This window comes from Camellia sinensis, chromosome 4 (genome assembly GCF_055761805.1).
Source record: "Camellia sinensis isolate YWXY chromosome 4, ASM5576180v1, whole genome shotgun sequence".
NCBI lineage: Eukaryota > Viridiplantae > Streptophyta > Magnoliopsida > Ericales > Theaceae > Camellia > Camellia sinensis.
The window spans coordinates 107,571,485-107,584,904 of record NC_138964.1 but is presented as its reverse complement, the minus strand read 5'-3'; the positions used below and the strand labels follow the sequence as shown (position 1 = coordinate 107,584,904).

The window sequence follows — 13,420 nt, the reverse complement described above, 5'->3', positions numbered from 1 at the left end:
CATTGGAGGTAATATTATTGCTTTTGTAATAGCAGGTGCTGCCATGCTCTTAGGGTCACGATGGCTGCTGCTAGTATTGAAGTGGCTGTGGCATCGGATGCTTTGTTGGTGGGAAGGTTTTGGGTTGTTCATGGGTATAAGATTATCTAATAGGTGGTGGATCAAGTCAATTGTTCTGTTATCCAACTCTGCTATGTTAGTTTCTTTTCTACAAAATAAAGATTAAATGTAGACCATATTTGTCAGTGTAATAATGTTCATTGCGGTGGATATTGGGAGCTCTAGCATGCCATATGACCAATTTTTGTGCCTTTTATTGTTTGAGATGATTTGAAATTCAATTTCTGCGGATAATTATTTGTGAGAATGTTAATTTTGAAGTCTTTTTACTTGTGTTATGAGTTGTGTGGATTATAGCTTGCATAAACTCTACAAATTAATTGTCACTGTGTATGGAACTCCACGTGGAACACATTTGCACAGGTATGAAGTGTTTATTAGGGGGGCGACTGCCAGTGTTCCAATGCCAAGTTGGTAGCTAAAATACGAATCCCCTCTTGAACTTTCAAAGTTATAAATGCCTAAATTGTCATGAACTCATAATCCCCCGTGTCTCTCAAAGGGTACTAGAAACTCAGCACAGCATATTGAAAATGTCTAAAATCAGGGAATACACAGGCCCTAAGAAATTTCCTTTCATGTGAGCCCTCTCCATACACCAATTGGTTGTGTAATGAATGCAACAAGCTAGTATTTATATTGGTACCAAAATCAAGGATTAAAGAACAGGACACAAACTATTTGAGAGAAAAAAAAAAGAAACTCCATATTCATCTTGTTCATAAATAACAAAATTTTCAGTTTTCACACTGAAATTAACAAACAATTGCTTAATGTAGTTATAAATCTCACCTAGAATGTACATATGAGCTAAATTTTCATGTGTCCATTGATCTGTATGGGGAACAGCATGGTAAACACAGCATCGCTAACCCAAAAACTCATTCTCTAAACCATAGCATACATATATATATAGTTATGTGCAACTTTTATTCTGACACTATTCGCTGTTGATTCAAATGGTAGGGATTGGTTCTTCACTCTTTCCAACGGTATTCAAGCTAGGCAGTTTGGCTGCCCCGTAATAAAAGAATGCCATTATTTTTGACAACTCATCTGCTGTTTGAATCGCTGAATACCAGGAGAAAAATCAAATATAACACAATTATTATGATTCAATGCTGAGGCTGTGTCAAGAATATAATTTATTTACTAGAAAATTTCCCTTTCTCACAGTATAAGATCTTTCCAGCTTTAGTGAAGATAAGCTCTGGGAAGATGGACACTTGTAGAGCAGAGACCAAATCAAGCTCAACAACAGCATCTATTGCAACACACTATTTGGTAGTTGAAAATAAAATAAATGTTAAAAGGTGGGATGATGAGAATAAAAAATAAGTAAATGGCTTTACTTACTCTTGGTGATGGTAGCCGACAGTTCCATATGATATTTACAGCTTTCTCCAATTCATCCCGCGTCCTTTCATTTTTCAGTGGTCTGCAGAGATTCATAAGTTTTCATTAAATACTAAAAATATACTCTATAATGAATCTAGCATTTTTTGCTATAAAATCAATCATGAAAGTTTGACATTTCATTAAAAACATTCTGATAGCTTCCAATGCACCACGGAAAATCAACATCAATAAACATCGCCAATTAATTGACCCAAGCCTTTAGAAATCAAATAACAAACAGAATTTTTCTTTCCCTTATTAGACAGTGATTGTTGTAAGCATACAAGAAATTGTGAAAGAACACTCGACTTGAGTAGTCAAAAGTAGCAATATAGAAAAGTGTGAAAGGTCAGAAGACCAATTAATCCATGTGCATTGACCCATTGGAAGTGAACTTCTATGAGTAGAATGAGAAGATTGAACACAGATTCAATGTGTAAACCAGATAGCCATCAATCATGTTAATATATAATATACATCACACTATAGTACTATAGTGCATTTGTAGCTGTAAAGGGCAAACACCCACTACCACACACGTTCAGCTTTAGCAGTAGCTTTTATATTGTTTTAACAGAGCCTTTATGCTTTCGGTGCTCCATTGTCTCTTTCTCCTCTCTATAAAGAGAGAGAGCTCATTCTCTTGTAAATCACAAGTACAATTACAGACATTGAATATATCAGTCATTCAGTCTCTCTCTTTTCTCTCTCTCTCTTTACCAATCTTACATGGTATTAGAGCACAGTAATACAATTTTGGCATTCTTTAATTTTGGTGCTTAGTCCCGTACACAGTGGAACTACACCAAACAGCTCAGAATCTCCTTACGATTCTAACGGCACCAAGCCCGTCACCAGAAATGCTCTCACGTGCTCCCACGCGCCGCCTTTTTGCTCGGCGCGTCTCTGCTTCCGTTGCCACGCTCACACGCGCCTTCCACTCTGCTCTTTCGTGCGCCGCGCCTGCTACCGTGCACCCGTATGCGCCATTCATCTACCGTGAGTCGCGTGTGCGCCGTTCCGCTATTGTGCACCCACGTGCGCCATTCTGCTACTGTACGCCGCACGCCCTCTCTGCTAACGTGCGCCGCTGACATCATTTTCCATCCTGTTGACATCATCTCTGCACAGCCCATCTTTCCTAGCTATTTTCGACCTTCCGGACTCACTGGTACACTCTGTTTTACCTAATTTTGCTCCTACAGGTCTATTCCTATCAAATTAGCCCTATTCAACTATTATTATGGATCATCATGATGCCTCTCATCCCATCTCCGTTATTTTGAATGGTTCCAACTATGTTCTATGGGCCCAAGCCATGTCTTCCTTCCTCAAAGGAAAGAAGCTCTGGCGAATTATCACCAGGGATATGACCCAACCGGTGAAAGACACTGCTGAAACTACTGTTTCTACTGCTACTCCTACATATGAAGACCGACTTGAGGAATGGGACAGTAAGAATTACCAAATCACTACCTGGTTTCGAAATACTTCTGTTACCTCTATCAGTCTTCAGTTTGGTCGCTTTCAGCTTGACTCTGTCACTACTCCTGCAAAAGACATCTGGGATTTTTTGAAAGAACGATACCAGACTACTGGTCTTACTCATCAATATCAACTTTAGAGCCAACTTCATCGGATGCGCCAAGAATCTAGTCAGTCCATCAATGACTTCCTTTCTCAAATGTACTCCGTTTGGGACCAGCTTGCTCTTTCCGAACGGACTTGGCCTCACCGAGAAGATGCTGTCTTATTTACTGCTTATCGTAATCAGCAAAGGTTGGTGCACTTTCTCATGGCTCTCACTTCATCTTTTGAGCCCGTACGTGCCTCTCTTCTTCATCGTCATCCCTTGCCCACTCTGGAACAAGCTATTTCTGAGCTGCTATCAGAGGAGCCTCGTCTTGGTACTCTCCAAACTCATCATGTGGACTCTGTTCTTGCCACTCCTCCGTACCGGCCATCATTCACCCAGCAGACCACTGTCTGTCTCTACTGTCAGAATTGGGGCCTTTCTTCAACACATCTCCTGGTCAATTGCCCCGTCAGAACCTGCCGTTACGACAACAAACTTAGTCCTGGTCATCTGCAACAGGATTGTTTTCGCAATCCATCCCGTTCATCCTCCAACAGCCACTCTTCTCGCGGTGGTTCTTCCCGGGAGAGCTTTCATTGTTTCGGGAATCAGTCTCATTCCGGGAATCAGTCTCATCACACTGCTGCTGCTGCCGCTGAGGGTTTTTCTGAGTCTCCTGCTCCGTCTACCCCTCTCTTTTCTGCAACGGATGTAGAGGCCATGTTCAAACACCTTCTCTCCCCCTCTGGTACACCTCCTCCTACTGCTTTGTCTATGATTCCAGGTAACTCTTCTTGGTATTTTGACTCTGCCTGTTGTAATCATATGACCTCCAGTTCAACTATATTTTCTTCCATCTCTTCATCTCCTCATATTCCCTCAATTCAAACTGCTGATGGTTCTCTCATGACTGTCCGTCATATTGGTGCTGTTTCCACATCTTCTTTATCTTTACCTCAAGTTTATCATATCCCTGCTCTCACTTTAAACCTTATTTCTATTGGTCAATTATGTGAACTTGGTCTCACTGTCACATTTTCTGCTGCTCATTGTTTGGTGCAGGACCCTCAGATGGGGCAGACTATTGGGATCGGCTGTAAGCACGGACGTCTCTATGAGCTCATTCACCTTCATGTTCCTGACTCTCCTCAGATCCCTGCTCCTGCATCTGCTTCCTCATTATCTTCTTTTCATCTTTGGCATTGTCGCTTAGGGCATATTTCTGTTAATCGCTTAAAGTCTTTAGTTTCTAGTGGACAATTGGGTCATGTAATTCCAGATACTTTCGATTGTATACCCTGTCAACTTGCCAAACAACCTGCTTTATCATTCAATAAAAGTACTTCTGTTTCCTGTGCACCTTTTGATCTTATACATTCGGATATTTGGGGCTCCTCCCCTACTACTACTATGGGGGGATCTCGTTATTTTGTTGTTTTTATTGATGATTTTTCACGGTTTACTTGGATTTTTCTCATGAAAACTCGGTCTGAACTCAAAACCCTTTATTATCGATTTGCACAAATGATCCACACCCAATTTTCCAAATCCATCAAACTTTTTTGCTCTGACAATGCTATGGAATATCGGGATTCAGATTTCCTTTCTTTTCTTCAGAGTCATGGTACACTGCCTCATCGTTCCTGTGCTGGCACGTCCCAGCAAAATGGCCGTGCTGAACGGAAACATAGGCATATTCTTGACACTACTCGCACTCTCCTTCTCTCTTCTTCCTGCCCTGAAAACTTTTGGGGGGAAGCTACCCTCACTGCTGTCTACACTATCAATTGTGCTCCTACCCCTATCATCCATAATCAAACTCCCTTTGAACGTCTGCATGGCACTCCCCCTCCCTATACTAATCTTCGGGTTTTTGGCTCTGCCTGCTTTGTTCTCCTTCAATCTCATGAACACACCAAGCTTGAACCTCATTCTCGTCTTTGTTGTTTTCTTGGGTATGGAATTGAACATAAAGGTTTTCGCTGTTGGGACCCTCCCTCTAAACGTCTTCGTATCTCCCGCCATGTCGTTTTTTAGGAGCACCAAATGTTTTCCTCCCTATCCTCCTTTCACTTACCCGCACTTTCCACTAATGTACTGTTTACTAATCCTTCCATAGATCTCTTCTCTGATGATTTTGTTACAGGTTCCTCCTTCATTGAGACGCCCTTGCTCACTCCTGCTCCCGACCAGACTGCTCTCCCTGACGGTCCACCTCTCCCTGCACCACCTCCTTCTCCACCGATTCTTCTTCCCACCGATCCTCCTACGAGTCGACCACACCGGGTAACTCAACCTCCTATCCACCTTCATGATTATATTGTTGGGTCTGCTGCCTTTTCTACTTATGAACCTACCTCCTATCGTGAGGCTTGTACTAATCCTCTTTGGCAGCAAGCTATGACTGATGAACTCCAAGCTTTGGACAAAACTCATACTTGGGATCTTGTTGATCTTCCTCCTGGCAAAACTGCGATTGGCTGCAAATGGGTTTACAAAATCAAGACTCATTCTGATGGCTCTATTGAACGCTACAAAGCTCGTCTTGTTGCCAAGGGTTTCAACCAAGAATATGGGATTGATTATGAGGAAGCCTTCTCCCCTGTTGCTCAGCTTACCTCTGTTCGCAGTTTACTGGCTGTTGCTGCTGCTCGCCACTGGGAGCTCTTTCAAATGGATGTCAAAAATGCTTTCCTCAATTGTAATCTTCTTAAGGAGGTCTACATGCAACCTCCACTCGGGTCCACTTTTCCACCTCATAAGGTTTGCAAACTACAGCGTGCCCTCTATGGCCTCAAGCAAGCACCCCGCGCTTGGTTTGCTAAGTTTAGTTCTACCATTCATGATTTTGGGTTCACCTCTAGCTCCTATGACTCTGCTCTTTTTATATGGACTACTCCTCATGGTACCACTCTTCTCCTTCTGTATGTGGATGATATGATTATCACTGGTAATGATGCAGCTGGTATTCTCCACCTCAAACGTTTTCTCCACCGTCAGTTTGAGATGAAGGACCTTGGTACTCTTAACTACTTTTTGGGCCTTGAAGTCTCTCATGATTCTACTGGTTCTTATTTATCTCAGGCCAAATATGCATCCGATCTTCTGGCTCGTACTGGTCTTACTGATTGCAAAACTACATCTACTCCAGTTGATCCTCAGATTCGTCTCACTCCTCTCGATGGGGCTCTCCTCAATGATGTTACTCTTTATCGCCAGCTTGTCGGTAGTCTTGTCTATCTCACAGTGACTCGTCCTGACATTGCCTATGCTGTTGACATTGTTAGTCAGTACATGTCGGCTCCTCGCACTCCCCACTATACTACTCTACTCCACATCCTTCGATACCTCAAAGGCACTCTGTTCCATGGCCTTCACTACTCTGCTTCCTCCTCTCTTGAACAGCGTGCCTTTTCTGATGCTGATTGGGCTAAGGATCCTACGAATCGACGCTCCACCACGGCATTCTGTTTCTTCTTAGGGGATTCTCTTCTTACTTGGCGTAGCAAGAAACAATCACTCACTGCCCGTTCTAGCACCGAAGCTGAATACCGAGCTCTTGCTGATACTACTCAGGAACTTCTCTGGCTTCGCTGGCTCCTCATTGATATGGGTGTTTCCTCTTCTGGCGCTACCTCTCTTTATTGTGACAATCAGAGTGCCATTCAGATTGCTCACAATGATGTTTTTCATGATCGCACCAAGCATATTGAGATTGATTGTCATTTCATTCGACAGCATGTTACACGTGGTACTATTCATCTTCTCCCTATTGCTTCTGCCGATCAACCTGCTGATATTTTCACCAAGGCTCATCCTCCTGGGCACTTCCGTGATCTTGTTTCCAAACTCAACTTGGTCAATGCCTACCCTCCTTGAGTTTGTAAGGGGCTGTTAATATATAATATACATCACACTATAGTACTATAGTGCATTTGTAGCTGTAAAGGGCAAACACCCACTACCACACACGTTCAACTTTAGCAATAGTTTTTATATTGTTTTAACAGAGCCTTTATGCTTTCGGTGCTCCATTGTCTCTTTCTCCTCTCTATAAAGAGAGAGAGCTCATTCTCTTGTAAATCACAAGTACAATTACAGACATTGAATATATCAGTCATTCAATCTCTCGCTTTTCTCTCTCTTTCTTTACCAATCTTACAAATCACATAAATTGAAAATTCGTACACAAGAAGGATAGCTGTTACCAAGGAATATATAGAAAAGTCACGGGTTCACCAAGACTAACAGGAGAAACTCCATGAATTTGTAATTAGATACAGTATAAGGCACCAAAAGAAGAAGATCATAGAATTGCAGAAGCAACTAGAACTTCAGAACATCACATCACTTCCAATCTGGAAAATGAGAATCAGATCCATCAATGCACAGGCATCAAATGGAAATGAGAATTACGAACCATACTAGCAAACAAAAAGAACATGAAGCAACGTTGCCCAAGACTGCTATGACAACTAGTACTTTATATCAAATGGCTGATGAATGTTTATCCAATCAGAATTCAGAAACAAGATGTTCAGGGGAAAAAAAAAAAAGCAACTGAAATGAGAATTTAGAGGGAAAATGGAGCAACCTGGAAAAAAAATAAAAAAACACTGAAAACTAACCTTCTATATCGATTAAGCACAAAGACAATCAAAGGACTGAAGTCCTTGAACACAGTCCCTTCCCATTCTCTGGTGGTGATGTCTTTGATTGGACGAATGTAATTGTCATCTTGCCACACCAATTCATTTTCACCATCATAATTCTCATCGTCATCGTCCTTCTTGACATTTTTTATAGTAATCTTGTCGAAGAATTGACCCAAGCTGAAACCCCACCCACCAGAATCTTCGGGCCAATCAGGATCCTCCTCCTCCACAACAAGTGGATAATCAGCCAAAAGCTTCTGCATCTTCTTCCTCCTCTTGACAGGGTCTACTTCCTCTTCGACATCCGGATTCATATAAATCACTTCTCTGTTTGACCTCATTTTTATGGTGTTTGGAACCCTATTTTTGTGGGGGGTTTTTTTTTTAGCCTATTTTCTAGTTCAAGGTGGCTTGATTGTAACCGAGTTGCCCATTCCTTTCTAGCTTGAGGGCATTTCCTAGTTCAAAAAAAAAAAAAAGTGGCTTGATTGGTAGAAATCTCCGTGTCAACAATTTTTGGAGTAAAAGAAACAGCAACCCCAAAACAAATGCTTCCATTCTCTGCAACACTAAAGTTGACTACTTCTCTTAATTTTCAAGATTTTCTTGCATAATCATAATAATAATAACTACTGCCATTGCCAGAATACTGTTGATTCCCATCTATTAAATCCATGTAATGTGTTGGTTTTCTTGTGCAAGGTAGGAACGCTGGATTTGGTTGTTTGTCACATATCTTAAGGTCAAGTGGCAACTAAATTTGGTTGCTGAATGAAGCATTGTGATTGGTTTTGATCCCTATTTGCTGTTCTGGGACATTCCTTGTTGAATGCCCTTATGCTGTACTCTGTTGGTTGTAGAGGACGCATAGCTCATATTCATTGTATTTTGAGACTGAAAGAATATCCTGAGATACTACTAACATGGTTTACTAACTAGATATTCACATTCTTGCAGTTTTCAAAGGAAAAAAACAAATATATGAATGTTTGTTTTCCATTTGTCCCCATTCTAGTAGTAACTAGAGAATTAATAATTAAAATCCAGAAAATATATGTGCCCAAATTATATGCCTGGAGGTGATGGAAAAGATTTGAAATGCTTTTTTCTAAGTCTCAACCTATTAATGGAATCCTAGTTCTCATGTATTATAAAAGAGGCATACCATTATTCACCTATTGTCATTGACAGAAAACAAAAAAACCTAGTTCACTGAATTTTCTAGCACTCCATGATGTTATTACACATTTCCTGTATGTAAATGAATATTTAAGTTTGATCATTGTTGTTAACATAATTTGCTCTTAACATAATGAATTACCTATCTCTTTATAAACAGAGAGCATGAATTATTTGTATGTAAATTTGATATGCTGATTGTTATATTTTTATTGTCATAACTGTTTACCTTATATGGATATCCTTAGATAGAACATATATCCCTGAGTTAACTTCTGATTCCAATTGCAGATCCAAGCCAGATCTATTCCGCCACTTTTGGAAGGCAAAAATGTTCTTGGAGCTGCAAGGACATGTTCTGGAAAGACCCTTGCTTTTCTGATATCTGCTGTGGAGTTGTTACATCAAATCTGAGCGGGGTTAATTGTCAACTGCCCAACTAGGGAACTTGCCATATAGGTAAATATTCTGGTTTTTATTTTATTTTTATTTTTTTTACGTATCAATATCAATCTTTTTCCCAAGATAGCCTGTGATGTGATTCCAATTATTAATCCTACACTATAATCCTCTCAATTACAACTCTTTTTGTGATATTTGTACTTTCTAAACAAGCAAATTGAAAAGACAAAATCATTATAGAATAAAGCCATCCCTATTTTATCCTTCTTTCTGCGAAGATAATAAATCTAGAAGGTTAATATTGATTATAGAAGTATTTTTCCTTCATCAATTCAACTCTTTCTCAATCTTAAAGCGCATTTAGAATATTATTTTTTGGTAGTTACTTCTTGTTGTCTGTGTTAGATCATCTTCTAAGCTCTTCTCAAGAATTATTTTTCATCATTTTCTACTAATTTTGAAAATCGTGTTTTACCTTCCACTGATTTTAATTCCATTTGGTTTGAATCGTTAAGAAAAGAAAGATAATCCACTTCATCTTTTCTAATAACACTTCTTTTGTTTTGGGGGTCTTGTTGCTTTCTGTATATATATACATCTTCCAAATTAGTTGCATTCAATTATAATGGATTGTCATTTTTTCTAAGTAACGACCTGGACTAATCTTCCAATGAAATTATGCAGACACATGCAATGGCAAAGGACCTTCTTAATCATCATTCACAGACTCTTGGCATGGTTGTTGGTGGTGCAGCTCACAGGGGAGAAGCAAAACGTATTGTGAAAGGAGTAAATCTGTTAGTAACAACCCCTGGTAGACTTCTTGACCACCTACAGAACACTAAGGGATTCATATATAAAAATCTAAAGGTATTTTTATTCACTCATACATGTCTTCAATTTCTTCTATGCTCACCAATTATGTTAGCACAAACTTTATGTGGGACTTATGTAAAATGTACCTCCAACTGAACTTTCTTGGTTGTTTTGTTACATATTCTAATGCAGTTAGTTGTATTCTTATCCCATGAATTTAAGTTGAAAGTTTAATTGAAATCAAGGTTGTTAAATTTATGTTCTGTCATTATTTGTTAAAGTGATTTCATATTGCACGTACTGTGGAGATGAATAACTATTGCAGGCTTTCTTGTATGATACTCACCAAGCTAATGCATTCGGGATGTTATTCAACAGCTTGTGCATGTATGCATTTAGCTTCACTTAATTTTCTTGTTTATTCTTGATCCTCAACCTCAGCAAGTCAGTAAATTTTATGTATACAAATGTATAGAACTACTTACTCAGTTTGTTATGATAGAATTGAATCTGATATTTTAAATGACTTGCAGCAATTCGACTTGGTCAGAGGTCATTGATCATCTATCTAGATCTGTTTCTTTATTGAAATGGTAGTGATGGTTAATTGGAATAATTAGGTTTGATAGTTGCCTTTAGTTGCTTGTTTTGGAAATGAGAAGGAATGGAATGAAGCAAGAAAATTGGTTTCCAACCTTTACAAGTATAAAGATGCAAAATTTGGCTTTTGTTGGCAGCATATCATTTGTTTTTGGTAAAATAGCGAAAATGGAATTCAGAAAACAGTGAGCTAAAATTGGTAATTTGGGCATCAATACTGATTTAGATTTAATATGTTCACAATAAATTTTGATTTCCTCAATCTCCTGCTCAAGTTTATAAAACTTTAATAATTTCTAGTTTATTTTGCTTTGGTATTCAGAATATATGCTTACTAATGGATGATCTACATGTTGTTGGTGCATGTCTGTCTTTCAAAGAACAAACGTACCTATCCTATTTTCCATTAATGTAATCATGCTTCAGGGAGCAGCAAACAGAAACGTAGCTGCCACTAATATGAATCTAGCAAGTTGCCGTTCTCACAGTGTGTTTACATGCATCATTGAAAGTAAGGTGAGCAGTCTTGTTGTTTTTGTTATTTCAGTGGCTTTTATTTGGGTGTTTAAATTCTAATCGGTGGTTCGTGTTTAGTGGGAATCCCAAGGGGTAACTCGTCACCTGTTCGCTCAACTTAATCTTGTAGATTTAGCAGGTTCTGAAAGGTAACATCATTGAATAAAGTTTGCTGAATAATTAGAAAGTGGAGCCCTCCTGTTTGATAACAGGATTAAATCATGTACCTAAAATTTTATCAACTAATTTATTATCTTTTTTTGTTTTTGTTTTTATCACAGGCAGAAGATTTCTAGTGCTAAAGGTGAACGTTTGAAGGAAGCTACTAATATCAAGTCTCTTTCAACATTAGGGTTTGTTCTCCCTCCTTTTCTTGTCTTGAGCCTCATTTTGCTTCCCTCTTCAACATGATTTTTCTTGGTTTAATTATGTTAACTAATTTGGAAACATTTACATAGGATCAGGAGGAGATTGGTAGATAATAATATAAAATGTCTTTCTTGCTATGTGGCAAAGAGGCAACCTCTAAAATTTTTGTAGGAGTTGGAATTAGAGCTATCCTAGGCAAAAATTAGTACTAAGTGCTAACTTTATAATTGTTATTATGAAGTAATAAAATCAGTTTAATTCATGCAGGTATGAGCTGCTATCTTATTTTATTAGGTGGGATTATTTTATCCATAGTTATGATCCAATATATACTCTTTCTACTGATGTTGTTTCAAGCTTGGTTGCTCTAAGAAGGGAAGCTTCTGAAGACGAAATTCAAGATACTAGGAATTTTCTAATATAAAGATATGGGCGGCACAAGCCCGGTGTTGATGCAATTGAATCAATCCATGATGGTACACTCGCAGGAAGATATTTGGGTATATTTTTTACCGTTTAGAACTTAAAGATAGGGCTTGTTCGGTTTGTTTTTTGGAGAGTTGTTTTTGAAAAAAATTTGAGAGAGTTGTTTTAGAAAATTTTTTGGTTTGTTTGGTTGTATATTTTGAAAGTAGTTTTGGAGTTTGGGACTTTGGGATGATTTGATATTTTGTTGTAATTGAGTAGATGTGTGTGAGAGAAAAAGTGATTGAGAAGGAGAGAGGAGAGAGAAAAAGTGATTGATTGATGTGTAAGAGAGAGAAAGTGATTTTGAAAATTTTTTGAGAAAAACCTCAAACCAAACAATTTTTTGGAAATTTTTTTCTAAAACCCATCTCTAAAACTCAAACCAAACATACCCTATTAGTTGTGTTTTTTTTTTTTTTGGGGGGGGGGGGGATGATTTAGAGCTTTTTGGACGGTTTTGAAGTTGAGGACAGTTTTTGATGTTTAGAAACATAGTTTTTGGATGGTTTGTAATGTACAGACAGTTTTTGGATGTTCGAAACTTATAAATAGTTTTTTTGATGCTTGAAATAATATTTTGGTGGTTGATTGATACTTATATATACATATGTTTATGAAACTTGTTTGTAATATTTTTTTAGATTGTACAAAACAGGTAGAATAGAGCGTGTTGAAAAAAAAAACACAATCTACAACGGGCAGAATAGGCCGTTGTATTAAATATTTAATGACTAGTAATGAGTGTTGTAATTTGTCTCTTGAATTAACGGCGTTCAAAAGTAGTCGTAGAAAAATTAAACATGACATGTAAGATGCGCTGTTAAAAGTTTTAATGGCATACTATGGCATGCTGTTGAAAGTGAATGACTTTCCATGATTGGTCATAATATGGCTTTACCTTGCGCGTCGTAGAATCATTTCCACGACATGCATTTGGTGCCGTAAAAATCCTTTTTTGTTGTAGTGATGAAAGATTTGGGGCCGGTAAAATAAATATTTGGTATGAAGATTGTTCGTGATCGAAGGAAGGGACTGATTTGATTGTCTCAAGAAAGCTACATTGAGAAGGTTCTTGAGAGGTTTAACATGAATAAAGTAAAGCCGGTTGGTTGTCCACTTGTAGGTTATTTCAAGCTTATTTCAAATCAATATCCTACAAGTGAAAAAGACAAAGAAGAGATGCTGAAAATTTCTTATGCTTCAACGGTTGGTTCTTTGATGTATGCCATGGTTTGTACAAGGTCGAATATTGCTCATGCCATTGGTGTAGTGAGTCGTTTTCTCTCTAATCCTCGGTAAAGAACACTGGGCAGCAGTGAAA

At 38.5% G+C, this 13,420-nt stretch overlaps 1 protein-coding gene, 1 long non-coding RNA gene and 1 other non-coding gene across 3 annotated transcripts; 1 reads left to right on the top strand and 2 right to left on the bottom strand.

Annotated features, from left to right (window-relative positions):
- The first annotated feature begins 4 nt into the window (after positions 1-4).
- LOC145789423 (uncharacterized) lies at positions 5-12,708 on the top strand. Its single transcript, XR_014327252.1, has 4 exons — positions 5-134; positions 9,220-9,387; positions 10,015-11,411; positions 11,544-12,708. It is a non-coding gene; the product is annotated as an uncharacterized LOC145789423 (long non-coding RNA).
- On the bottom strand, positions 808-1,599 carry LOC114321760 (uncharacterized). The gene is made up of 2 exons (XR_014327251.1): positions 1,477-1,599; positions 808-1,397 (listed from the first exon to the last, which is right to left on the bottom strand). It is a non-coding gene; the product is annotated as an uncharacterized LOC114321760 (transcript).
- LOC114302676 (thioredoxin-like fold domain-containing protein MRL7L, chloroplastic) lies at positions 7,268-8,105 on the bottom strand. The gene is made up of 2 exons (XM_082865869.1): positions 7,723-8,105; positions 7,268-7,452 (listed from the first exon to the last, which is right to left on the bottom strand). The coding sequence occupies exons 1-2, from the start codon at positions 8,088-8,090 to the stop codon at positions 7,437-7,439; spliced, it is 384 nt and encodes a 127-aa protein (XP_082721995.1). The 5' UTR covers positions 8,091-8,105; the 3' UTR covers positions 7,268-7,436.
- Positions 12,709-13,420: the final 712 nt, after the last annotated feature.

Coding starts and splice junctions, on each gene's coding strand:
- LOC114302676 (XM_082865869.1), bottom strand. CDS start 8,090: ATGAGGTCAAACAGAGAAGTGATTTATATGAATCCGGATGTCGAAGAG.